General features: G+C 39.1%; 1 protein-coding gene across 6 annotated transcripts in view; it reads left to right on the top strand.

Moving 5' to 3' along the window:
* Positions 1-26,672, top strand: part of PRIM2 (DNA primase subunit 2) — a 304,235-nt gene that overhangs the window by 57,903 nt on the left and 219,660 nt on the right. For 4 of the 6 annotated variants that reach the window (XM_008263076.5, XM_051854614.3, XM_089333081.1 and 1 more), the window contains exons 6-7: positions 5,734-5,829; positions 7,865-8,002. In XM_008263076.5, coding sequence (XP_008261298.1) covers positions 5,734-5,829; positions 7,865-8,002 — 234 coding nt within the window. Of the gene's footprint in view, positions 1-5,733; positions 5,830-7,864; positions 8,003-20,176; positions 20,273-26,672 lie in introns of those variants that run through there. The other 2 variants (XM_089333082.1, XM_089333079.1) reach the window with 2 other exon arrangements.

Below are 26,672 nucleotides of genomic sequence, written 5' to 3'. Positions count from 1 at the left end.
CTTGAAACCTCTCCTTCAACTTGAGCTGTCACTGAAAGCCTACTTGGTTGCCTGTGGGATCTCTGTGCTTCACCTACTCAGATTTCAGCATCTGGGCTGGGCCACCATGGTTTCCTTAATCTTAGAGCATGCCTGCTTTGCCTGAATCCATTTTAATGACTTTTGGAATGAGTAGTTCTAGAAGAAGAGGGGATGGCTGAAACTCATGTTAACATATAGTGATGGCTACCCAACAATTGACCTTTGATGGTATCAGGTCATAGTTTTAGGTCTTTGATCCACTTTCAGTAGATTTTTGTGTAAGAGATGTGTCTAGTTTCATACTTTTGCTCATGGAGATCAAGTTTCACTATCAGCATTTCTGGAATTGACTGTCCTTGCTTCAGGGATTGATTTTAGCTCCTTTGTCAAAGATAAGTTGGTTGTAGATGTATAGGTTGATTTCTGGAGTTTCTGTTCTGTTCCATTGGTCTATCCATCTATTTTTGTGTCAGTACCAGGCTGTTTTGATAATAACTGCCCTGTAGTAAGTCTTGAAATCTGTTATTGTGATGCATCAGGCTTTGTTGTTGTACAAGATTGCTATAACTATTCTGGGTCTCTTGTGTTTCAATATGAATTTCAGCATTTTTTCTAGATCTGAGAAGAATGCCTTTGATATTTTAATTGGATTCACTGTGAATCTGTAAATTGCTTTCAGTAGTATGGATATTTTGATGATATTGATTCTTCCAATCTATTAACATGGAAGATTTTTCCATTTTTTGTATCTTCTTCTACTTCTTTAATATTTTATAATTTTCAATTTAGAGATCTTTGACATCCTTGGTTAAATTTATTCTAAGGTGTTTAATTTTTTGTTAGCTATTGTGAATGGGATTGATCTTGAAAGTTCTTTCTCAGCCTTGGCATTGTCTGTGTATACAAAGGCTGTTGATTTTTCTGTGTTGAGTTTATATCTTGGAGTCTTTTGGATTCCCTTTATGTAGAATTGTGCCATTTTTAAGTAAAAAGAAATAGTTTGACTTGCTGCTTCCCAATTTGTCCCAAAAATCTCTTTTTTTTTCTTGCCTAATGGCTCTGGCTAAAACTGCGTTGTAACCACCTTCCAGATGATTTTTTTTTTTTTTTTTTTTTTTTTTACAGGCAGAGTGGACAGTGAGAGAGAGAGACAGAGTGAAAGGTCTTCCTTTGCTGTTGGTTCACCCTCCAATGGCCGCCGCGGCCGGCGCGCTGCGGCTGGTGCACCGCGCTGATCCGATGGCAGGAGCCAGGTGCTTCTCCTGGTCTCCCATGGGGTGCAGGGCCCAAGCACTTGGGCCATCCTCCACTGCACTCCCTGGCCACAGCAGAGAGCTGGCCTGGAAGAGGGGCAACCGGGACAGAATCTGGCACCCAGACCGGGACTAGAACCCGGTGTGCCGGCGCCACAAGGCGGAGGATTAGCCTTGTGAGCCGCGGTGCCGGCCCCAGATGATTCTTAAGAATGTTAGCTTTAAGTTCATTGCTCTATAATAGGAATCAACACATCATTTTTACATATCCTGTGAACTGAGAATGGCTTTTACAATTTTAAGTTGTTGGAAAAGAAAAATCAAGAAAAGACTACAATTTTGACACAAGAAAATTGTATATAATATACATTTCAGAGTCTATATAGTTTTCTTGTAGCACAGCTATGTCCATTTATTGACACACCATTTATGGCTGTTTTGTTGCCACAGTCTCAGTACTTGTGACAGAGTGTATATTTCACAAAGCTCAAAACTTTAACTCTTTGGCCTTTTATTGGAAGAGTTTGCTAATCTCTGTTCCAGGTATGCACTTGGCATAGAATTGTCAAGTTATAGAACATGTTTACTTTTTTTTAATATTTATTTATTTATTTGAAAGTCAGAGTTACAGAGAGGAGGAGAGATAGAGAGAGGTCTTCCATCTGCTGGTTCACTCACCAGTTGGCTACAATGGCTGGAGCTGTGCCTATCTGAAGCCAGGAGCTTCTTCCTGGTCTCCCACGCGGGTGCGAGGCTCAAGGACTTGTTCTGATTGGATGATCTTTCTGATGTTTGAAATGTCCATATTAAAATTGGGGGACAAAATAAGAAAATTATGATACTATTATACTTCTACCAGGTCAGATAAAATTAAGCCAAATAATATGGAGGAGAAAGAACATAGAATGAGAACTTTCATACCTCAACAGGAGCATGAATCAGTGGTATAACCGCTTCTAACACTCTCATGAATTGAAAGTAAACATGTCCTGGGGCCAGCTCTGTGGCATAGTGGGTAAAGCCACTGCCTGCAGTGCTGGCCTCCCATATGGGTGCCTGTTCAAGTCCCGGCTGCTCCACTTCCTACCCAGCATTCTGCTATGGCCTGGGAAAGCAGTAGAAAATTAATTAGAATTCAGTGTTTAACAGTCTCTTTTTCATATTTAAGGTACAATTTACATGTTAGAAATGTACCAAATTTTAGTGTATATATTTGTGAATTCTGACAAATTATATATATGTGTATACACACACACACACACACACACACACACACACAATGTATATATATATAAAACTCCATATATAAAGGATTACTAACATCTCAGAAAATTTCCTCAGGCTCCATCTCAATAAATCTCTGCCCCTGCCCCCTGAGAGGCAACCACTATTGAAATCTTTCATTACTACAGATAAGTTTTACCTGTTCCAGAACAGGTAAATAGGATCATATAAATTATTTGTGGTCATAGATTTTTATTTCCTTTGTGTGAATATTTGGGAATGGAATTGTTGGGCATTAGGGGCAGATATCCCAGTTTTATAAGACACCGCCAGATATTTTTCCAAAGTGGCTGTAGTATTTATATTCCCATTGAAAGTATATGAGAGTTTCTATTTCTCTATACCCTTACTGATATGTTTTTGGTGTTTATATTTTAATCATTCTAATGACTGTGTAGTGAGATGTCATTGAGGTTTTCAGTATGGTTTTATTTTGCGTTTCCCTGTTAAGGTTGAGCATTTTTCATGTTTATTGACCCTTTGAATTTTTCCCATTTGTGAAAGAGCCTGTTGTCTTTGGCTCATTTTTCTGTTAGTTTGGCTGTCTTTTTCTTATTTCTGTCTCAGCTGTTCTTGGCTGCTTATATGTCTATATGCATTTTAGAATCAACATTTTAATTCTGTGTATACAGAGATGTACATAAAAATTACTGTGATTTTTGGGATTGTGAATAATTATAATCTGTCAGTCCATTTGAGGATTCATGCATTTATAATAAGTTTTCTGGTGCATATATAGGGAAATGTTTCATCTGAATTTTTCTGGAGTTTCTAAGTATACCAATCATACAATCTGAATAATAAAATTTTATTTATTCTTTTCATTGATTTTTTTTGTTTTGTTTTTTGTTCTTCCCTATCTGGTTCTCATTAATGGAGTCTCATTTCCTGTGTGCTGTGTTAACTTTGTTTGGTGGACTTTGTTTAGCATATTATTTGGAGGGCAGTATTGAGGGTTATATTTTTCTCCAGAGGGTTTCATTTGTTTCTTTTGTGAGCCTGGAGTTATTGTTACTTGAGGAAAGTTTCAATTCAAACCTGGAATCTGAGGTCTCCAACTCAGTAGATAATTGGGAACTGGTTTCCTTTACTTAAATCCACCTGGGTCCTAGATGAGAAAACAATTAGCAAATATAAAAGAGGGTTTTAAATGGCTGAATTTTTGTGTTGGCCTGGCAATTTCTGAGTAAACTAACAGAATTTTGACGCATTTCTTGTCCTCTTTTACCTTAGTAGGTAGTTCAGTCTAAGTTAACCCAGTGCACACTTACTGGAACTTAAGGTATTTTTTTATGACTCCGTTGAGTTTTAAAATTTTTGTCCTTGAATTTTTGTCTACTTCTAGAAGCTTTGTCTATCCTTTAAAAAAAAAAAAAACACCACTTTTTGTATTTTCTCATTTATATAGATATCATTGGGCTTGTCTTTTATTTCTTTCCACATAGTAGCATGGTTATTATCTAGATACTTTATGAGTCTTTTTCTATTGGTTTTGCTCATAAAGTGTAGTTTTATTGCATGCCTTGTAATAAAATACAGTATGCTTGAGATTGTATTTGAAAATGTATTTGTAGGAATGCTTTGAGGCATACTATGAAGGTACTTTACTCCAGAGAGGATTTGAGTTTGCTTCTGCCATGTGCCTGGTGCGCTTGAATAAGGGACTACCTTACAACAAAGTTGAAGGCTTGGGATTTTCTGATGATCCACAGCGTTTGAGCTGAAGGTCTCTTGTCACATATCCCATTTTGTATTGGCCCAACTTTCTTTTCTTTCCTTACCCTAAATAAGCTGTTTTTAAGTTTTATTATTTTTTTCCTTCATTTTCTGTAAGAAGTTGACCTGAATAATATAGCTTGCTTGAACAGTAATTCTTAAGCTTATTAAACCAGATGTTTTGTTAGACATTTAGTTTTTTTTCTATTTTATTATAAATAACATGGTGATGAAGAAACACTGTTCCTATTTGTATTCTTGACCTGATATTTACCTCAAATTAATCTGGAAATAAAATTGTTATGTCTGTATCTTTTAATATTCTTTGATATGTATTGCCGATGTGCCCCACGCAAAGATTGTTCCAAGACTGTATATTCGAAATCTTTTTAACTTTTGCTATTTCAATATGAATAGTACTGTATTATTCTTTAATTTGCCATTTATTGTTTTTACTTACATGAACTGTTCATGTTATAGCACTTTTCGGTTTCTAGTACTTGTGTGCTATTATCTAGGTGTTTATTGAGGGAAACTCAGATGTCAGATGTAAATATTTCCCTTAATTTGTCATTGTCATTTGTATCTCCATTTACAGTTCTGTCTTTATATAGAAGCTTGAAGCGTTTTTATTTTAAGATTTATTTATTTGAAAGGCGGAGTTACAGCGAAAGAAAGAGAGAGAGAGAGAGAGAGACAGAGACAGAGAGATATCTCCCATCCTCTGGTTCACTCCCCAAATGGCCACAATAGCTGAAGCTGGGCCCATCCGAAGCCAGGATCCAGGAGCTTCATCCAGGTCTCATGTGGGTGCAGGGGATCAATACTTGGGCCTTCTTCGGTTGCTTTCCCAGGCACATTAGCAGGGAGCTGGATCAGAAATGGAGCAGCTGGGACTGGAACCGGCACCCATATGGGATGCTGGTACTGCAGACAGTAGCTTTACCTGCTGTGCCACAGTGCTGGCCTCCTGAAGCTTAAATTTTTTATCTAGTCAGATGTGTCAGTCTTTTCTTTTATAAGGCCATAATAAGGCCTGTTATTACAGGTTTATAGTTCCTTCAATAAAAAAGTAATGTTTTAAGTTTGTATCTTATGTGGCTTGAAAATTGAGAAGCTATTCTTAACCTCAGGTGGGATTATGTTCACTTATAGTCTGTTCGTCTGAATTTCTGTTATAATTCTTTTCCTCTTATTTTTCTGCTACTGTTCTTTTGATAGATGTCTTTAGAAATTAACAGAGTAAAATCTTGCAAGAATGTTGAATTTAGATTTTCTTCCTTATTTCCTCCTCATTAATGACAATGACTTAGTAATCATGTTAGGAATGATTGGAGATATTAAGATTTTTAAATATTTTTAATAGAATTATGGAATATTCACCGGAACAGGAAACCATATTATTGAAACTGAATGAGGACTTTTAATTTGTTAAACAGTAAAAAATGTTTTCTTTTAGATAAATGATGAAGAGAAGACTCTGCGAGAACAGGACATTATCGCCTCATCACCGAGTTTAAGTGGGACTCAATTGGAGTTGGAGTCAGTTTATAAGGTATATAAACATTTTCAGTATTTCCTGTAGTTTGTTAAATGTCATGTTGAGCTTTACTACGTATTTAAGCAACCTGTTTGTATAGCCTGTCATCACCGCTGCTACTTTTCATTGCACTAAGGGTGTGCCAGCATTCTGCCCCGACTGCCCTCTTGCATCAACAGCCTCCTAACCTTAGCTGGACACTGACACCTCCCCCACCCCGCACCTATCCCCCCTCACCCACTGCATGCCATTCTCTTAAAGAAGCACTGCCTTTGCATTGCTTTGACTCTTATACTCTGTGCTGGGTCATGCCCTCCAGGTTACCTTTATCACCTGTTAGACCCAACACCCAGTTTGGGTTACTCACTGCCTTGCATGCAAACCCTCTTTGCTGTTCTTGGTCTCTGATACCGTGCTTTGGACTGCTGCTGCATGTGATCTCTCTCCTTCAGAACTTGAGCTGTCACTGAAAGCCTACTTGGTTGCCTGTGGGATCTCTGTGCTTCACCTACTCAGATTTCAGCATCTGGGCTGGGCCACCATGGTTTCCTTAATCTTAGAGCATGCCTACTTTGCCTGAATCCATTTTAATGACTTTTGGAATGAGTAGTTCTAGAAGAAAAGGGGATGGCTGAAACTCATGTTAACATATAGTGACTGCTACCCAACAATTGCCTTTGAAAATGCTGTACTGATTATTATTGGTGAGTGCTGATAGTTTAACATCTTAGTTCCTCTTTTTGTCTTCTGAGTTTCTACATGTTGAACAGTCATTTGGTCAGCCTTTCAAGCTTAGAGTGTCAGAATTAATATTTATTCTTCCCACATATTTCCTATTACTCTACCTTCACACCATCTTTTGCTTCATCTAAGACTATCCTTGTGACTATCCTAATAAGCTACGATTATGGGATGTTCACAGCTAAAGAACTTACAAGGGTCATTTAATGTATCTCTTCCTTTCCTCCCCTAGTTTTACCGACCTGGCCACTGAGATTTAGGGGTCTTCATTAAATTGACTGACTTCGAAGTCTTCCAGTAGCAGGGGCATGGACTAGAACTCATTAAGCCACTCTTCTAATATGTCCAATGTGAACTTCCCTTTTGGTGCAGTGTCACACGGTACTGCCCTGTAGAGCTCTTTGACTTTCCATGTGTATCTGTTTGTTGTCTCAACTAATTGATGAGCTCTTTAAATTCAGGGACTGTGTTGTAGTCCGCAAACTCAGGAAATTAATCAAAAGTGAGTGCAAAATGTCATTGGCTATACAGGAGAATCATAGGCATATTGTGTTTACTCTTCTCTACGTCTTGGATATGTAGGCAATTTGGGGATCCTTTCTTCACCTAAATTTTTTAACCTTGTTTTGAAAAAGGGGAAAAACTACTTTGCCGATGAGGATGATGTTCACAGTTTACTGATACAATTTTCTCCTTATCTTTTAGAATTCTGGGATAGTTCATAGGACTTAAAAAACTAAGGGTATTTTAAACAATAAATACAGCAACTACTAACCTTGATAGTAAAACTGTATGCATATTATTTCCGTGTCTTGCTGTTGAGTTTAGCTTTCCCAACATTTCTCTAGAGAAAGAGTGAAAGTACAGATGAAGAACATTTGGAATTACTTTACTTACAAGTAATTTTCAGCACTGAATATGTTGTCTACAAATTAGGATTCTATTTGATGGAGAATAAAATGTGGGATATGTCATGTAAGGTGATAATAACATGTTGGAAGTCTTCAGTTAAGAGTTAGAAATCTTAGGGATTATTGTTTGTAAATTCATAAATTAAAAGGCATTCTAACTTGGCTTGTTATATTATTATTTTTCAAACATCTACTCTGAAATGAATTTATTTTTGTACTGCCACTCCTTCCTAATGCTGTTGTTTAGTTTTAAGGAGTATAAATATATTTTTTTGTCTTTCATTTGAATCTGCTGGTATTAATACATTTTTTTTGTTTAGACATTCTACATATGTAGACTTAGAAAGATTTCATGATGACAAGTACTGATTATTTTTCCTGTTTCCATCTGAATTCAGATCCCTTTTGCCGATGCTCTGGATTTGTTCCGAGGAAGGAAGGTCTATTTGGAAGATGGTTTTGCATTTGTGCCTCTTAAGGACATTGTAGCAATCATCCTCAATGAATTCAGAGCCAAACTGTCCAAAGCTTTAGCAGTATGTATTCTGTCTTATTTCCATATTCAATGCGGTTACATTTTAGTTATATTCCCTTGGTAGTTTTGTTCTGTGCTTCTTTAGGAAATAATTTAATTTCCATAATGATACTCTTATGATGTTGTACTATTAATTCCAGAACTTCTAGGTTTTTATTTGTTATTACCCATAATTGGATCTCTCTTCTTTTTCCTACTAATAGTGAGCTAGTTTTATGAGTGACCTCTATGGGTTTCTTCAAGGTCATGTCTTTTTTCCTTTAAGATCGATGGTCATATATGACCCTTAACAATTAGTATAGTTTTAGATTTCTGTTCTGAAATAGTATTTTGTATTAATAGAGGGAAATAGGAAGAAACTTAGCTTCTTCTAAAAACAGTCATATATGCTTGTGCTGCAATAAATAAGCCAGTACTGGGTAAAATTGGAGGTAGATATATTGAACAAATGTTATTATAGGTACTTTTTCTTTAGATAGTTGAAAACATGACTCTTTAAGTGGTGACGTTTTAAAACTATTCACATTTTGTAGTGTTGGTGTCTTCTTATCTGGGCCCAGGTTTTTGATAATTTTTTGGACTTAATACAGAAGAGAACTTCAGAGTTATAGGATAAGTCTTTTTTAAGCTATAATGATTATAGTGTGAGCATATGCGAAGCGTTTATTTTACGTTAAAAAGTATTTTCAAGTATTGATATTTATTATTGACTTTGTTAGGAAAAGAGTTGCAGATTGGTGCCTCCTCACACGGGGCACCAAAAATGTTAGGAAAAGAGTTGCAGAATAGAGAAGAGGAAGTGTACGAATTTACAGCCAGACCGAATTTATTCAGAAATAAATCCACAGAGGTGGGTGACCAACTGCCTATGTGTACATGATGGAGCATGTGGCAGAAGGCCCCGACCCCCAGGGACTGGTCCTTTTTAAGGAGGGCTAGGGCTGGGGGTGGGGGAAGGGGGCAACAGGGGGAGGGGAATATCAGGAACTGGGTAAGACCTTGGGAACCTGGAAAAGAATGCAGGGTGGGGTATGAAGGCAATAGAGTGTGAGACCCAATTGAATTTCAGGGGCAAGGAATACATTCCAAAGTTTATCTCTTTTGGGCAATGAAGGAGAATGGCTGAGCCTTATACTTGTTCCATCAGACTTGATTACCTAAATTAGCTAAATATGTGTAATGCAGTTGTATAGGCATTTGGAAAGATTAAAATATTACCTCTTTTTATTAAATGTGGCAAATTATGAAAATACCTACCATAACTGTTAATATCCTTCCTGCATTCTCAACTATATTATTTCTTTATTCTCATTGCAGTTGATCCTTTTATATTATGTTTTTACTTGTCTTTGACTTACTTGGTACTGTATTCATAGGTAAGAATAGTGTCGTTCATCACTGTGAACATCTGTGGAAGACATTCGTATTTTCTGTTGGTTGACCATTTCCCTTCTTTTACTCTTTTTGGTTGTATATTTCTCTCCATTTTGTCTCTGACATTTTGGAGAGTACTGTTTTTGTGAAATGACTATCATGTAAGACATTAGACATCCTTAGCTGTCATCTGCTGAGTGCTGGTAGTGGCCCTTAGTCCATAACAGCCAAACATGAAACCATACATTCAGAAGATAGATGAGCTGATCATTGTGGTTTCCTTCTTTTAAAATTGTTGGTCTGAGCCTGTATTGTAATTCTGGCTGTAAAGTATGAGAAGGTGTTTGGAGGCTTCTGACAAAAGTTTTCCTGGCTTAGTAAAAAGAGTTGGCTCATGGGATGAAACAAGTTCTTCTCCCCAAACCCCTCTAGATATTGTAAGGGAATGCAGTGTCTGGAACAGCTGTAGCCATTTTTAGATAAGGCAGATAATTTGAAGATAACCTCGTTTACTGAAGATAGACAAGTAGAAAGACAGAAACAATCTGAGTCTTTGCTGAAGTCAGTGAATTGCTGAATTATCCCACCCTGGAACCATCAAGAATTCTAATGAAGTTTGAATTTTTTAAGGAACTGATGTAGAAACTCATATTTGCAAGGTGTCCGGCGCGTAAGAAATCTTCCCAGGTAGACGAATCAATTAATTCACAAGCTTTTATTAGGATTCTGCTCCCAGGTGAGGTTCCTCAGTCCCAACAGAGCCGGGGGCCGGGGAAGTAGCAGGTCAGAGATTGGGAGTGCTCCTTTTATAGATTCAGGGCGTGGGGGTTAAAGGTCGAGGCAGGTCTGATCCTCATTGGTTGACCTTTAGGCACCCATGAGGACCCTTGATTGTCTTCCCCGGAAGTACAGGTAGGGATTCTCCATTCCCGGAAGTGTAGGCCTTCCCTCCTTGCGGATCCCAAAGCTACCAATATTCTAGAGGCATTTTGTTTCTGGTAGCACTGATACTCAGTGTCTGTATTAGGCTTTTCTTTTCCACTTACCAGTAGCAGAAAACCAACCTCTGCTACCTTAACCAGTAAATAGAATCTACTGACTCATAAAATCGAGAGTCTAGGTGTAGTGTGAGCCTCAGACACAACTTGATGGTGTTCTGGCTGCTTCTCTGCAGTTATCTTTATCCTTACACCTCCACAGTCTGGCTGCTCTCTTAGTGGCAAAACTGGCTGCCAGTGGGTCAGCTTTTACATCTGTGCAGCATACCATTTAAAGAAGTTTCTTTGTTCCTGAATTTCTATTCTTAGTCTCCAGATATACTGTGTTTAAAGTGGCTTAAGTCCTATGCTGTGTAAGTTTTCTAGGGGTGCCGTAGCAAAGCACCATGAACTGGGTATGTCAGAACAACAGAAATTTATTGTCTCAACAGTTGTGGATGGCAGAAGTTTGAAATCAAGGTGTCAGCATGGCCATCCTCCCTCTGAAAGTGCAAGAGAAGGCTCTATTCAGGTCTGTCTTAGCTTCTGCTGGTTCCTTGGCTTGTCATGGTTTAACTTTGGAGATTACATGGCACTCTTCCTGTGTATTCAAGTTTCTACCTTTTGAAATGGTACCAGTCATATTGAATTAGGGGACTCCTTACTCCAGTGTGACCTCATTTTAACTAAGTATATCTACAACCACACTATTTCCAAATAAAGTCACATCTGGAGGCATTAGTGGTTAGGGCTTTAAAAAAGTTATGAACATTTTTGAATTGTGTCCCCAATTTTCTTAAAGTTATGAACCATTTTGGGGACACAGTTCAATCCATATAATATGTATTTCATTGAACCAATGATTTTGATCAAAAAGATTGCCTAGGCTGAGGTTGTGAGTCTCCTGTTTAGTTGGAGGCCATGGAAGCTGAGAGTCCACTGTTTCTGAAACCACAGAATCCTCAATAGAAATGGGTGGTTGTTAGACTGAGGAGAAGCAAGGTAAACAGTTGTCTGCTGCCTGTGGGACATTTACTGTGTGTTAAATGTAAGAAGATTTTCACTTTGTAATTTCTATTCAAGCCCAGTTTTCCAGTGTCTTAAGTAATTTATTCATAACTGAAAATGAATCCGAAATTCATTTACTTTCGAGGCTTCAGAGCTACCTCTGATTTTGTGTATTGCAAAATTTAAATCTTAATTGCTTATCCTATAAATTTGCCCTGAAAACAGCATCCTTTAACATTTGCTGCAGATTTTTCTTTCAGATAATTCTAGTTATTCTATGCATATATGTTATTCAGTTTCTCTCTCTAATAATCCAGTGTAGAAAGAAGGATATGAAAAACAAAGAAGGATGTGAGGTAGATTTCTGAAAAAAATTATAGTTGCTTTCTACTTCCTCTGTAGAAGTTGGGAGAATCCAACTATTTTGAGAGAAAAGGCAAAAATTGTATGACTTCCTAAGTTTGCAATAGATTGTTTCAGCAAACCACCCTTTCCTTTCTTGGTGAGAAGTATCAGATATCGGGGCCCGTGTTGCAGCTCAGTTGGTTAAGCTGCTGCCTGTGATGGTGGCATCACATACTGGAGTGCTGGTTCAAATCCCTGTGGCTCTGCTTTTGATTCAGCTCTCTGCTAAAGTGCCTGGGAAAGCAGTGAATGCTGGCCCAAGTAATTGGACCCTGCTACCCATGTGGGAAACCCAGATGGAGTTCCTGGCTCTTGCATTGCTTCCATTTGGGAAGTGAACCACTGGGTAGAACTCTCTTCTTTCTTCCTTCTCTCTAGTTTATTTATCTATTTTGTTTTTGATGGGCAATTGCTGGTGTGTGTGTGTGTGTGTGTGTGTGATGCTGATTTTATGCCTCAAGAATGGAATTGTAGTGTAAAGGATATCATCTGTGTTTGGATTAGTGGCTCAAGATTGAATTTAAATGAATTTATGCTGGTTTCTGTTGGGTTGTGAAGAGTTCTGGTCTCAGTGCCTCAGGTTTGATAGAAGAGGGCTAGAGACTTGTTGCCTCTGTCAGTGCTTGGCTTTCTCCTGGATAGGTCAGAACCAAGCTGGTGTTGAGGAGGCCCAGAAACCTCTTTGCCTTTTCATGCAGAAGAATGCATGGAGTATATTGCCTGGGAATGTGTCTTGACAGCTGTGGAAAGTAGCAAGAAGAAAGGGAAGAAGTTTGTTGTAGGGCTGTGGGGAAGTAATTTCCATGGTCGCTTATTACTGTGCTCTCCAGTGAGGAAGGTTTTGACTTTGTAGTATGTAGTTTGAAAAATTTCAGCTTTGTAAGTAAAAATGTTCTTCTAGAATGAGAAAAAGTACCCAAAAGTATATTTTTCAAAGGTATTTTAATTAGTGGCAGAGAATAAAATAAATGCCACTGGCACAGTTGTAAATTGATAGAAGAGTCTTGCCCCAGATGATCCTTGAAAGTTCACTTGCTTTTAACCTGTAATCATGCGATTTTTATAATCAGTGTGCCTTTTGAACATAGTTTAGTACTGGTAAAAATTTGCCATCACCTTCTATTTTGATATAAACTTTTCTTCCTTCTAACTCATCAAGACTTAGCTGTAGCCCCACTTAGCCTGGGAATTCTCCTAAAATATGCTAAGTGTGTCTCCTTTGTGCCCTCACAGCACTCTGCATAGTACCAAACTATTCTCATTATGTGTTTTTCTCTCCAACTTCCTCTTTGAGAGATAGGGCTCTGTCTTAAGGCAACTTTTCTATCTGTTGTAACATCTGGCATATATGGTCAGATCTCAGTGAAATTCTGTTGAACAGAGCTGGATGGATAGATGATGTATAATAATATGAGGTGTCTTTTGTTCCTGTTTACCATTTATACATGCATTTGATTCTCACTACACGCCCCTGAAATACAGTTATTATCATCTGCTTTATTCAAATGAGGAAAGTGCAGACCAGGAAGACTAACTTATTCAAGGTTATGTTGGCTACTAATTACTGAATCCATGACTGGATCTTAGGTTTTCTGACATTATTTTTAAGATTGTTTGTGTAGTAACTATGCTTTTTCTAAGATTGTATAATCTCATTTCTCTCTCTCTCTCTCTAACTCTTCCTGTCCCCCCCCCCCCCCCAAAAAAAAAAGATTGTATAATCAGGTTATTTAGATCTTAAAACTCAGAAAATATTAAAAGGGGCTTATATTAAGGTACAGTTAAAAAGCAGGCAGATGATGAGTTTAGAGCGATGCTACAATGGATTGATAACCAGTTAGGAGAAGGAATGAAAGAAAGATGTATTTCTTTGTTTCACATAGTAGTTTAGAAGCTTTAGCCAGTTCTTTCATTTAATTTTTTTTTAATAACTTTTTATTTGTTCATCCTCACATTGTTTTGGGTACTAGGGATACAATACTCAAGATTGATGGAATTTCTTGTTATAAAGCTTCTGTTCTTGAGGGAGATAGACAATTGCCAAGGAAATAAAACCATGACAATATTATATATAACATGAAGAAGCCAGCTGAGCAAATATAGAGGAGAAGTCACTACTGAAAAGACCCCCAAGGAAGAAACCTTAGCCTTTTTTAGTATAAACAAGTTGATGGTAGCAAGGAACATAGAAAGTTAGGGGAGAGTGGCACAAGAGGAGACTGCAGTGGTTCATTATAGCACTTGGTAGCAATTGAGTAAACCAGGGAAAGAGTTTAATTTTTAGTTTAATGTGGCAGAAAGCCATTGGATGGTTTTCAATAAAGTAATGGTATGTTCTTATTTAAAAGTTCTTTTTTAAATGAGGTATTTTATTTATTTGAAAGAGAGAGAGATGAATCTGAATCTTCTATCTGCTGGTTCGTTCCCCAAATGGCCCCAACAGCTGGAGCTGGGCCAGACTGGAGCCAGGAGCTTCTTCTGGGTCTCCCACATGGGTGCAGGGGCCCCAGCACTTGGGCCATTCTTCATTGTTTTCCCAGGCGCATTAGCAGGTAGCTGGACGAGAAGTGGAGTAGCTGAGACTCGAACTGGCACCCATATGGGATGCTGGCACTGCTGCAGTAGCTTTACCTGCTGCACCAGAACACCAGCCCTTATTTTTGCTATAAACACCTTACTATGGCTGCTGCTTGGAAATCACTTCGGAGTGTTAAGAAAGAATGGAAGCAAGAGGACTGGTGGTTTGGGACCTCATCACATTAATCTAGATAGTGGCTTGACATAGAGTGGCTGTGGTGATAATGATTGAGGTCAATAAATTCCATTTCATTTTATTTTATTTTTTGAAGTGTTATTGACATGGTGGACTGAAGGTAAGGAAAAAAGAATTAGAATAATAATGATGATGGTGGCAATAGCTTAAACTTGGTGAAAAATATATTTTCCAAGTGCTATTCTAAATGCTTTACATAAATTAACACATGTAATCTATAACACTTGACCTTAGCCAGAAAGCCAAGAAGCGATACACATCTGTCATCTTTTTGTAAGTTACCTTGTGAGGTGAGTACTATTATCACTGTGAGGGAAATAGTATCTTTGAGCAGAACAGAGACAGGATTTGAATCCAGGCCACAGCAGAGAGCTGGATTGGAAGTGGAGCAGCCAGGATGCCGGCGCCTCAGGCCAGGGCGTTGACTTGCTTCTCTACAGCGGGGCTCCAAGGGGGTGCCTTTCTAAAAAAATAAGGACAACTGTGAGAAAGGTACATAGAATACCATCTGTTTTGATCGTGTTAGGTGGGAGGTGTTTATTTGGTTATCCAAAATGGACGCGGCAAGGTATGAAGTTAGGTTTAGGAGTATATTTCAACCTTCCGGGAGGAGAATGTGAAGCCGTGAGACTTTATGAAAGCACTCAGGAAGAATATGGAATGTCAGTGGAGAAGAGAGGACTTCTCACACACACCTTCACTCTGCCTTTAGAAAATGGGACAGGTCCTTGAATTGTAGCAGAATTTGTTTAAGGAAACTTCTCTCTTTTCTCACAAGGTGTTACTATTTTCGCTTTCTGTTTGTGGGACTCCTCACTGAGGGTGCTGGTTAAACGGTAAAAAAAAAACAAAAACAGACTTTCAGAACATTTTTTATACACTTTATGTTTTATTTTTAATTGCATACTTACATGTTTATAGGATATAATGCAATGTTTGATTATTACGCATATATATGTGTGTAGTAATCAAGTCAGGATGTACATTTATCATTTCTTTGTCATGAGAATGTTCAAATTTCTCTCTACTAGCTGTTTTGAAATACTTAATACAATACTGGTATGTATAGTCACTCTACTATGCAAACAGAACACCAAAACCTGCTCTTCCTACCATACTGTAACTTTGTACCTGTCCACCAGTCTCTCCTTACCTTGACCTCCTCTGCCTCTGGCAACCACTTTTCATCCCCTATTTCTATTATATCAGCTTCTTTAGGTTCCACATATGAGAGCAGTCCTATACTATTTGTCTTTTTGTGCTTTGCTTATTTAACATAATGTAATATTTTGTCAAATGGCGGGATTTCATCAATCTTGATGGCAGAATAGTATTCCATTGTGTATATATACCACATTTTCTTTATCTGCTAATGGATCCTTAGGTTGATTGCTTATCTTGGCTATTGTAAATACTGTTGCAGTAAACATGGGGGTACAGATATCTTTTGGACATATTTCCTTTTCTTTGGATCTATAACCAGTGGTAGGATTGCTGGATCTTATGGTATTTCTACTTTAAATTTTTTGAGGAACCTTCATATTATTGTCCATAAATGGATGTACTAATTAATGTACCTTCTACCGATAGTATAGAGGAGTTCCACTTTCTTCATTTCCACACCAGCATTTGTTGTTTATTATCTTTTTGATAATAGCCATTCTGATTGGGATGATACCTCACTGTGATTTTTTTTTTAATTTATTTATTTGAAAGGCAGAGTTATGGAGAGAGAGGGTGAGACAGAGGAGCCAGAGAAATATTCCGTGTGCTGGTTTATTCCCCAGGTGGCAACAACAACAAGGGCTGGGCCATACTGAAGCCAGGAGCTTTTTCCAGGTCTCCCACCTGGGTGCAGAGGCCTAAGCCCTTGGGCCATCTTGTGCTGCTTCCCTAGGCACATTAACAAAGAGCTGGATCGGAAGTAAGAGCAACTGGGACTAAAATCAGCACCCATATGGGATGCCGGCCCCTTATTGTGATTTTGATATACATTTCCCTGACAGTTAATAATGTTGAACATTTTTTCAATATACTTGTTGGCCATTTGTGAAATGTTTATTCAGGTCCTTTGACCATTTAAAAATTGAATTATTTTGTATTTGCTAGTGAGTAGTTTGAATTTCTTATATTACTCTGGATATTAACTTCTTGCCAGATGCCTACTTTGTAAATATTTTCTCTGCATTGTTGTGCAGAAGCTTTTTAGTTTGATAGAATTCCATTTGCTTTTGATGTAATCCTGTGTATTTTTGCTTTTGTTGCTTGTGCTTTTGTGGCTTTTATGCCCCCCCCCCCCCCCCCCCCCCCGCAAATCCTTGCCCAGACCAATGCCATGGAACATTACCCCCTGTATTTTCTTTTAGTAGTTTTACCATATGGAGTTTTATATTTAAGCCTTTAATCTGTTTGTGTTTTGGCGGTGAGAGATAGAGATCATTTAGACTGAAAGACTTCAAAAATTTCAAGGAAATAATTGAAAGGCAAATAAGCAGTTGTGTCTTGGAATCACAGGGAAAGTTAAGGATTTACTTTTTTAAAGGAGTACTTCCTTTTACATTTGTAAAATTTTAGTTGGATCAGTGGCTAACCAAAAATTTGTTGTTTTGGAAAAATGTAGTTTGCAGGCCCTTGATCAAGAAGTGTTCCGCTGGCTGGCATTGTGGCATAGTGGGCAAAGTCATTCCTGGGACGTAGGTATCCCATATGGCCGCTGGTTTGAGTTCTAGCTGCTCCTCTTGCAGTCCAGCTCCCTGTTAATGCACATAGGAAAGCAGCAGAAGGCCCAAGTGTTTGGGCCCGTGCCCCTACATGGGAGCCCCAGATAAAGCTCCTGGGTTCAGTCTGGCCCAACCCTGGCTCTTGGGGCTGTTTCGGGAGTGACCCTGCTGATGGAGGAGCTCTCTTCTCTTGCTCTCTCTAGCTCTTTCAAAATAAATTAATACATTTTTTTTAAAGTGATAAGTGATTTCTGGAGGGCTTGTAATCCTAGTAAATCTTTTATTCGATTTTTAAATGCACTGTTCCTTTATTTCCTTAAACTTTGATTAAATGTAATAAATTTCCTTGAATGGTTGCTTTGAAATCATATAGGAGTTTCTTTGTTTCACTTGTGTCTAGTTGATTCCTTGGGTTTTAGTTGATTAGTATGCTTTTCTAAGATTGCTTCTGGATTATTAAAAGTTGTTTTTAAGAAAATTGCTGTGAATCAGTCTGCTGCAGCTAATAAATCAATTTGCAAGTAGTGGATAACACACCTTCACTTCTACCATTCCAGTCAGACACTATTTGTTCAATTATTCTTCCATGGTACTGGTTTGTAGGAAACAAAACATTGAAGTTGAAAGCCTTGAAACTAACATAAAATATGCAGTTTAGAGGAGAATATTAGGAAATAAGCATAATCTCTCTCTTTTTTAAATATTTATTTATTTGAAAGGCAGAGTGATAGAGAGGCAGAGAGAGAAAGAGGTCTTCCATCTGCTGTTTCACTCCCCAAATGGGCATTGTGGCCGGAGCTGAGTTGATTCAGAGCCAGAAGCTTCTTCTGGGTTTCCCATGTGGGTGCAGGGGCCCAAGGACTGGGGCCATCTTCCACTGCTTTCCCAGGCCATAGCAGAGAGCTGGATGGGAAGTGGAGCAGGTGGGACTCGAACCAGCACCCATATGCAATGCCGGCACTGCAGGCGGCGACGTTACCTGCTATGCCACAGCGCCAGAAGCATGTGCTCTTAATGTTTGGACATATGTTTGTTGAGTGAAGATGCTAAAATGGACTTGATTCTTGTTCTGTTTGTGAGATACTGGGTTGGTAAGCCATGAGAGGGAGAGACAGAGAGAAAGGTCTTCTGTCTGTTGGTTCACTCCCCAGTTGGCTGCAATGGCTGGATCTGCACCGATCCGAAGCCAGGAGCTGGGTGCTTCTTCCCGGTCTCCCATGTGGGTGCAGGGGCCCAAGGACTTGGGCCATCTACTGCTTTCCCAGGCCACAGCAGAGAGCTGGATTGGAAGAGGAGCAGCTGGGAGTAGAACCAGTGCCCATATGGGACGCTGGCACCACAGGCAGAGGATTAACCTACTGCGCCACATCGCTGGCCCCATCCTGGTAAATTTGATTTGGAACTTGGAAAAGTGCTTTGAGAATTCTAAAGTGCTCTATGTATCAGGTGTTTATTTGAAGGGACTTGTTTATTGAAAAATAATATTTTAAGCAGTTTTGATTCCCCCCTTTATTTCTCGCTACAGTTCTTTGTGTAGATCTGTATTTTGTGATAATGGAGGCTATTGATGGCAAGGATTTAATGACTCCCTCATCTCAACGTGTGTTTTTTTTTTTTTTTCTTGTTGTCAGCAAGTGTTAGCATGTGGATAGATTTTTTTAGATCAAACGGGATTTAGATTGTATGATATGAATCATTTATGTGCCATCTTTTCCTTGATAACCAGAATGCAAACTCTAGGTTTATAGATAATATCTTGGTTTGGGCTGCTGTAACAAATTACCATAGACTTGGTGACATTAACAATGAAAATTTATTTCTGCTGTTCTAAACGCTGGGAAGGTTAAGATCAAAATGCTGGCAGATGTGGTGTCTGTTGAGGGCTTGTTTTCTCATTTGCAAATGGCTGTCTTCACATTTCATCCTCACATGCTTGAAAACATAACAAAAGGAAGCAAACTGGGGCTGGCAGGTGAAGCCTCTGCCTGCAATGCTTGCATCCCATATGAGAGCCAATGCATGTCCCGGCTGCTCCACTTTCTATCGAGCTCCCTGCGAATGGCCTGGGAAAAGCAGCAGAAGATGGTTGACATAGTTGGGCCCCTGCCACGCCTGTGGCAGACCTGGATGAAGCTCCTGGCTCTTGGCTTTGGCCTGGCTGTTAGGACCACTTGGGGAGTAAACCAGCGGATGGAAGATCTCTTCTTCACTCTGTCTCTTCCTCTTTGTAATTCTGACTTTCAAATAAATAAAATACAATCTTATAAAAAATAAAAAGGAAGCAAACTGTCATGTATTTTTGTAAGAGTACTAATCCCTGTTCCTGAGGTCCCCACCCTTACGTTCCAATTACTTCCCCAAGGCTTTGCTTAGCAAGATGCTTTCTTTTGTAAGATGAGCTCTGTAAAACTTACTGATCAGGCCTTTCTAATTTGCCTATATAAGTTTAACCTCAGAAGGGTTGAGTGGTTTACCAAAACTCAGATAACTAGTTAGTGAAGGACCCCTCACTGCCTTTCCCAAAACTCCCATAGTTCAGTACTCTTTTTATTATTAGTTTGTTGTCTTCCCAAGTCCAAACAAATATCTCTGCGTCTCTGTTGCCTTTTTTGGTTCACTTTCAGCAGGTATTTCCATTGCATATTTTAAATTCTTCAGTAGCTCCAGGTTAGAGATTGTACTATAGTCAACTTAATTGTACCCTTTTCCTTGCACAGTGCCTGAGGATGAGTAGTGCTTCCCATCTGATGATTGCCTTGTAAGACCTGCATGTTTGCATTCTCCTGATTTGTTGAGAAAATTAAAGTTAAATGGGGTTGCACTTCAGTGTACTGTTTATAAAAGGAAAGAGAATATGTGTGAAGTGCTGTTCATGCAGAATATTTCTGAAATCTCATTTGCAAATGTTATATCCTCAGGATACTTCTGAAGAACCATGGAAGTTGGCTGCAGTAGTTAAGATTGTTACTCCCTTGACAGTTTTTCTCCGGAGTATGTAAGGTGTGAATTTTATATTTTGCTTCAGAACTTAGGATGCAGCATAAACTAAGTATAAATTCTATCTGCCTTGAGAGTAGCAGCTTCAGTGTTAATGGTTGAACCTCCCAACCTAATTCTTAGGTTACTTCTTTTCTGGTTACCTTTGTGTTTTTTTCCCTCCCTCCTTCACAGAAAAAATAGGGTCCCGTGATAATCCATTGTGAACATTCATGTTTTCCAGATCATTTTAAGAATTATAATGGGCCAATCTAAAGACTCAGCCTAGCTTGACTTGAAAATACTAGTTTTACACATTATTTATAATTTTTTTTTCACCGAGGAGCTGCATTGCTTCTGTTGACACCTTAGTGTATTGAAACGCAGGTTTTTATCCCTATTGCCTACTTATGATGAGAAACTATCAGTAGATTCAGTTGCTAGGAAACAGCTGAATAGTGAAATAGTTTTTTTGGTTGGGGGAGGTCTTGTAAATTCAATTCTTTGGCAGTTCTACTGTTATACAGCAAAAATTTATTCAGTCACTACAAAGAAAGATATATCACCTGTTAGTTTTTCAATTTAAAAATTTTACACAGGGGAGCAAGGAATACGAAAAATGTTACAGGATTGATTAAGTGTTGAGAGTATAATTTTTAACAGTGACTGGACATTGAAAAGTAATGATTATGGATGTATATGCCTTTGAGTTTCAGTTTTCTTAAAAGTTTTGTGGTTTACTATTGAGAGAAAGGGAGAGCAAGAACAAACACTAGGCTGGCGCCGTGGCTCAATAGGCTAATCCTCCGCCTACGGCGCCGGCACCCCAGGTTCTAGTCCCGGTCGGGGCGCCGGATTCTTTCCCGGTTGCTCCTCTTCCAGGCCAGCTCTCTGCTGTGGCCCGGGAGTGCAGTGGAGGATGGCCCAAGTCCCTGGGCCCTGCACCCGCATGGGAGACCTGGAGAAGCACCTGGCTCCTGGCTTCAGATCAGCGCGGTGCACCGGCCACAGCAGCCATTGAGGGGTGAACCAACGGAAAAAGGAAGACCTTTCTCTCTCTTTCTCTCTCTCACTGTCCACTCTGCCTGTCAAGAAATAAAAAAAAAAAAAACAAAAAAAAAAACAAAAACAAAAAACAAAAAACAACAACAACAAAATACTAAGACACATGACACAGAATTTAAATCAAAGTAAAGTATTAATTAAACTACCTTACAAAATGGTTCGCTTCATCCTATATTAAATCATCCTAAGTTGGTTTTTTTTTTTACCTTTGATGCTTAATGGCCATGCACCATATGAAGAATAAATGCTAAAAAGAAGTGTCTGAAAGTGATCCATTTGGCTTTCTTTTATAACTGTCATTTGTTTTTGTCATAATTGTATAATGTTTACAAAAAGGTTTTTATTCGAGTTCAATTCGGATTTTGTTCAGTTCATTGAGTATTTAGTGTGTGCCGGGCAAAACCACTGAGAAGACAGGGTGCTCACAGTTCAGATGGGGCAATAGAGGGGGTGAGATGTAAACAGCCATCATCTGTGTGGTCAGTAAAGGAGCTGTGTGTACCCAGGGAAAGAGGAAGCACAGAAAAAGAGTGATGAGCCAAGTCTGGGGCTTCCACAGAGAGCTTTGAATAAGATGTCACCTCTGAGTTGGGTTTTACGAGACTCTTGGTTTGTTATAAGCTGTTCTTTGAGTGTGTCTTTTTGGGAGTTAGAGAGTGGAGAATAAGACATTATTATTATTATTATTGTGATTAAAATTCCTTCCTTGTTTCTGCCTTATTCATATCCTTGACTGGTCATTTATCTTCTTGTCATTTATCTTCTTGTCCACTCCAGTCAGGTGAGTATCGCCCATATACAGTTTCTAATACTGTACTTTCAGCTTTACCACTTGTCTATTTAATTGTACCTACACATTTGTGAATTTCTTAAGGAGTATAGAATCCATCTGATTTACATGGATTTAGAATCTTAGGTCTTAGAAATAAAAATCTTATTAAAGTTTTACGTCTTTATCCAGTTGCCAGAGAGAACCCTGTGAACTTAAGTAGGCATGGTAGATAGTAAAATTAGAGTGATGTAGAAAGCATTTCCTGAAATGTTCTAGGAGAATAATGTATAATGTATAAGTTCAAAACAAACAAAATTAATTCTAGTTGATACTGAAAGTATTCAAGGAATGACACAATTGAGAATTAAATGCACAGGTTAATTTCTCTTAATTTTTTTTTTTTTTTTAAGATTTATTTGCTTGAAAGAGTTACACAGCAAGAGGAGGAGAGGCAGAGAGAGAGCGAGAGAGAGAGAGAAAGGTCTTCCATCTGCTGGTTCACTTCCCAGATGGCCACAAGGGCTGGAGCTGTACCTATCCAAAGCCAGGTGCTCCTTCCGGGTCTCCCATACAGATGCAGGGGCCCAAGGATGGGGGCCATCTTCCACTGCTTTCCCAGGCCATAGCAGAAAGCTGGATCGGAAGTGGAGCAGCTGGGACTTGAACTGGCACCCACATGGGATGCCGGCGCTGCAGACCAGGGCTTTAACCTACTGCGCCACAGCGCAAGCCCCTTCTCTCAGAATTTTAAAGGAGCATGATTTTGTTCATATAGAAGATTGTATTTGTTGAGTTGCAAAACAGGTGAGCCATGTCAATGAGCTTACAAGATTGTGGTGTGAGTGGAGTAATGATATAGAAAATAGGGAACTGAACCCGGAGAAGTACAGAGGACAGCTTATTTGCTCATAAATTTGAAACAGAAGAATTGCAAGCAAGCTTGGTGGCCAGAATGTTATCCTCTGTAACTGTCCTGTTAAAAATTGCACAGTTTCACTTCGATTGTTAGAGGTTAAAATAATCGAAGTAGAATAATATTCAATCATTGAGGAAAAACTAAGATAGTTTTTGGATTAGGGCATGCAGCTATAATTCCAAAGAAAGAGAATAATCATTTGCATTTATTGTCTTTTCTTTCAAGTAGCTTAATGCTTCATAAGTACATTTTCTTTACTCCATTGGATTGCTTTTGAATTTTGCTTAAGATATTAAGAAGGAAGCCATATGTTCTTCTTGAAAATGACAAAAAATTAAAGTCATACACTGAAAGTCAGAAATTATTTCTTTACCTTGATGGCATCAATGTTTTTTTTTTTCCACCGTTATTTTGTAATGCTCTGGCTAAGGCATTTATTTGTCCTTCAGCAAATGTTTCTGTTCTGTGGGTAAGGACCATGGCAGTGTACACACCCTCATAGATGCACACACATACACACATGCACACTGGGGGAGGTAGAGAAAATTTGAAGCTGTTTTCTCCTTCAGTTTCATGTGGGTTTTTTTTTTTTCCCTTTGGCTGAGGAATTGACCTGCTGAATGATGGTGGTGGTAGTGGTGATGAAGGCAAGTTTTTCAGTTTCTAATAAGCATGTATTATGTGCCAGACTTGTTAAATTGTTATTTGTACTTCTGATTTAATCTTATTGGCACTCTTTTATTTTTTTAAAAGATTTATATATTTATTTGAAAGTCAGAGTTACACACAGAGAGAAGGAGAGAGAGAGAGAGAGAGAGAGAGAGGTCTTCCATCCGCTGGTTCACTCCCCAGATGGCCACAATGACTGGAGCTGCACCGATATGAAGCCAGGAGCCAGGAGCTTCTTCCAGGTGTCCCGCTCGGGTTCGGGGGCCCAAGGACATGGGCCATCTTCTACTGCTTTCCCAGGCCATAGTAGGGAGCTAGATGGGAAGTGGAGCAGTGGGGACTCGAAGCGGCACCCATATGGGATGCCGGAACGGCAGGCTGCGGCTTTACCCGCTACGCCACAGTGCTGGCCCCTGGCAGGCTTATGAGGTGGTTATTTGTGTGCTTTTTGCAGTTGAGGAAACTTTGAAAGGTTAAATAATTTATTCCACATTGAAGTTGTTAGTTGCCGGGCCAGAATTCTGGGCTAATGTCCCTGAGTCCATAGTTCCTTTGCAGCCTTTGATGATAGCTTTCTTTCTGTGGGAGGTAGGCACAATGCAATTCCTTTTTCTTCATCTTTTAGGACCAGCAACCTTTACTGGTTACAAGTATCTTGAACAAGTCATTTACAGTGGCTTAAACAAGTCGGGTGGTTGTTCTCACTCAGCCTGAGATGTTTTCTCACAGCTAGTGGCTCACGGTGACAGGACCTTAAATCCTTTTGGATTTAATGTCTCAAATCCATTTCGGTTTCCCCTCATGATTGTTGCCCCTCAGTTGCAGTAGATATCTAACTGATTAGCTTTAGTTATCATGTCCATGTTAGGAAGAGCAGTGATCTCTCCTTTTTTTCAGGGGAGCAGTGTTTCTCTCAGATTTCCCCAACCTTTACCTCTTTATCAGCAAGATCTTGTTTCTGTCTCCTGAGATGGAACTGTATCTCATAGATTTCTTAGGGAGATCAAAAATTTTGTTTTGTTAGCTACTTTTGGTGATGACAGGCAAACAGTAGGGAGGTTGAGAGTTAGCCAACCTGCGTGTTTGCCACCAGATTGATTAGCTCTGCTGAATTTAGGTAAGAGGAAATGCACTTAATGCAGATGGATTGGAAGAGAATTTTCATATGTGTACCTGGTGGGCATGAGCTGTACTCCATAGTGGATGGTATGAGGGCACTTCAGAGAGTATATGGGAAGTATGTATTATGAAAAAACTATTCGTAGATTTAAACATTTTTCTGCATTTGGGGCCAGTGCTGTGATGCAGTGGGTTAAACTGCTGTCTGCAGCGCTGGCATCCCTTAAGAGCACTGAATTGGGTCCTGGTTGCTCCACTACCAATCCAGCTCCCTGCTAATGACCTGGGAAAGCAGTGTTGAATGGCCCAAGTGCTTGAGTCCCTGCACCCATGTAGGAGACCTGGATGAAGCTCCTGGTTCCTGACTTCAGCCTGGCTCAGCCTTGGTCATTGCGGCCATTTGGGGAATGAATCAGCAAATGGAAGATGTCACTTCTCTGTCTCTTCCTCTCTCACTGTAACTCTTTCAAATAAATAAATCTTTAAAAATTGTTGTTTGTATCCAGCCATGTATTCCTTTCGTTTTCCCATGAACTGTTTGAGGGCCTCTTGTATTGAGGGGCAGGGGATAGTATTGCTGATAAATTAATAGAACATACCTTGGGTTTAGCTAAATGGTCTGGAGACCCTCAGCAAGCTGAGAGGAAAGGAAAGGGTATTGAAAAGGAGCTTGGAATTCATTTTTGAGAGAATCTGAATTGAAAGAGAAACTAAAATCCAGGATTTATTGAATTTACATGAGCCTCATGTACATCAGCAGCTCAGTATTAAATGGTAGCCAGACTTTCTTTTACCTTTCTTTTTTGTTTAGTGTTTTTGAAAAGATCAGGTTGATCTTATTACTTGAGTTACTAGATCCAGATTGATTACTCCCTTGACTGTTGCGATGAAAGTAGTCCCAGTTTGAGATACTCCTGGGTGTGGGTTTTCCTTGATACTACTAGTTGTCATGTCTCGGGAACCAAGTATGGCTGTGGAAGGTAGCAGGGAAAGGTGGAAAAACACTGTCTCAGTTATGACATGAAACGTTCTGAGTTTGCTCAGACTGAAGCCCATTAATTCCTTGTTATTTCTGAGGAAGGACTTTGTAGTGTCTGTGAATGAGACTTACATGAACCTATCTTCTTACAAAATATTAATATATAATAAAATTTAATGTTCTTTCCCCTAATGCGAGTCTAACATAGTCCTTGGAAAGGTACTTCTCATTGGTCCCTGTTAACTCTTCAGCAACATTGGTAAGCTGTGTGTATCTTCTCATGTTCTTTATCTTCTTTTTAAAGATTTGTCTTGGGGCTGGCGCTATGGTGTAGTGGGTAAAGCCGCTGTCTGCAGTGCCAGCATCCCATATGGGTGCTTGGTTGAGTCCCGGTATCCCATATGGGTACTGTTTCGAGTCCCAGCTGCTTCACTTCCCATCCAGCTCTCTGCTATGGCCTGGGAAAACAGTAGAAGATGGCCCAAGTCCTTGGGCCCCTGCACTCACATGGGAGACCTGGAAGAAGCTCCTTGCTCCTTGCTTCTGGCCATTCCAGCCATGTCGGGAGTGAACCGGTGGCTGGAAGACCTCTCTCTCTCTTTGCCTCTCCTCTCTCTGTTTAACACTGACTTTCAAATAAATAAATCTTAAAAAAAAAGTTTGTCTCAGTAATAACAGAGGGCAAGGCATGAAGAGCCACGAAAGTGAGTTGGAGGTGGGGAGAAATTTGTAAATAACAGAAATTTGATTTGGGTAAAAAGTGATTATGTTAATAGAGTAGCATAATGAAAATAAGTTATTTTTAAATATTTTGTTTTTTGATGTTTAAAGGGATTAAAATTAAAAATTTTTTCATTGTTGGGTTTTTTGTTCCTAGTGCAAAAAATTGATTTTTAGAGTGACTTTTATTTTTAAAAA

This window comes from Oryctolagus cuniculus, chromosome 5 (genome assembly GCF_051225735.1).
Source record: "Oryctolagus cuniculus isolate XC-2025 breed Fujian yellow rabbit chromosome 5, ASM5122573v1, whole genome shotgun sequence".
Lineage (NCBI taxonomy): Eukaryota > Metazoa > Chordata > Mammalia > Lagomorpha > Leporidae > Oryctolagus > Oryctolagus cuniculus.
This window is presented reverse-complemented; position numbering and strand designations above follow the sequence as displayed.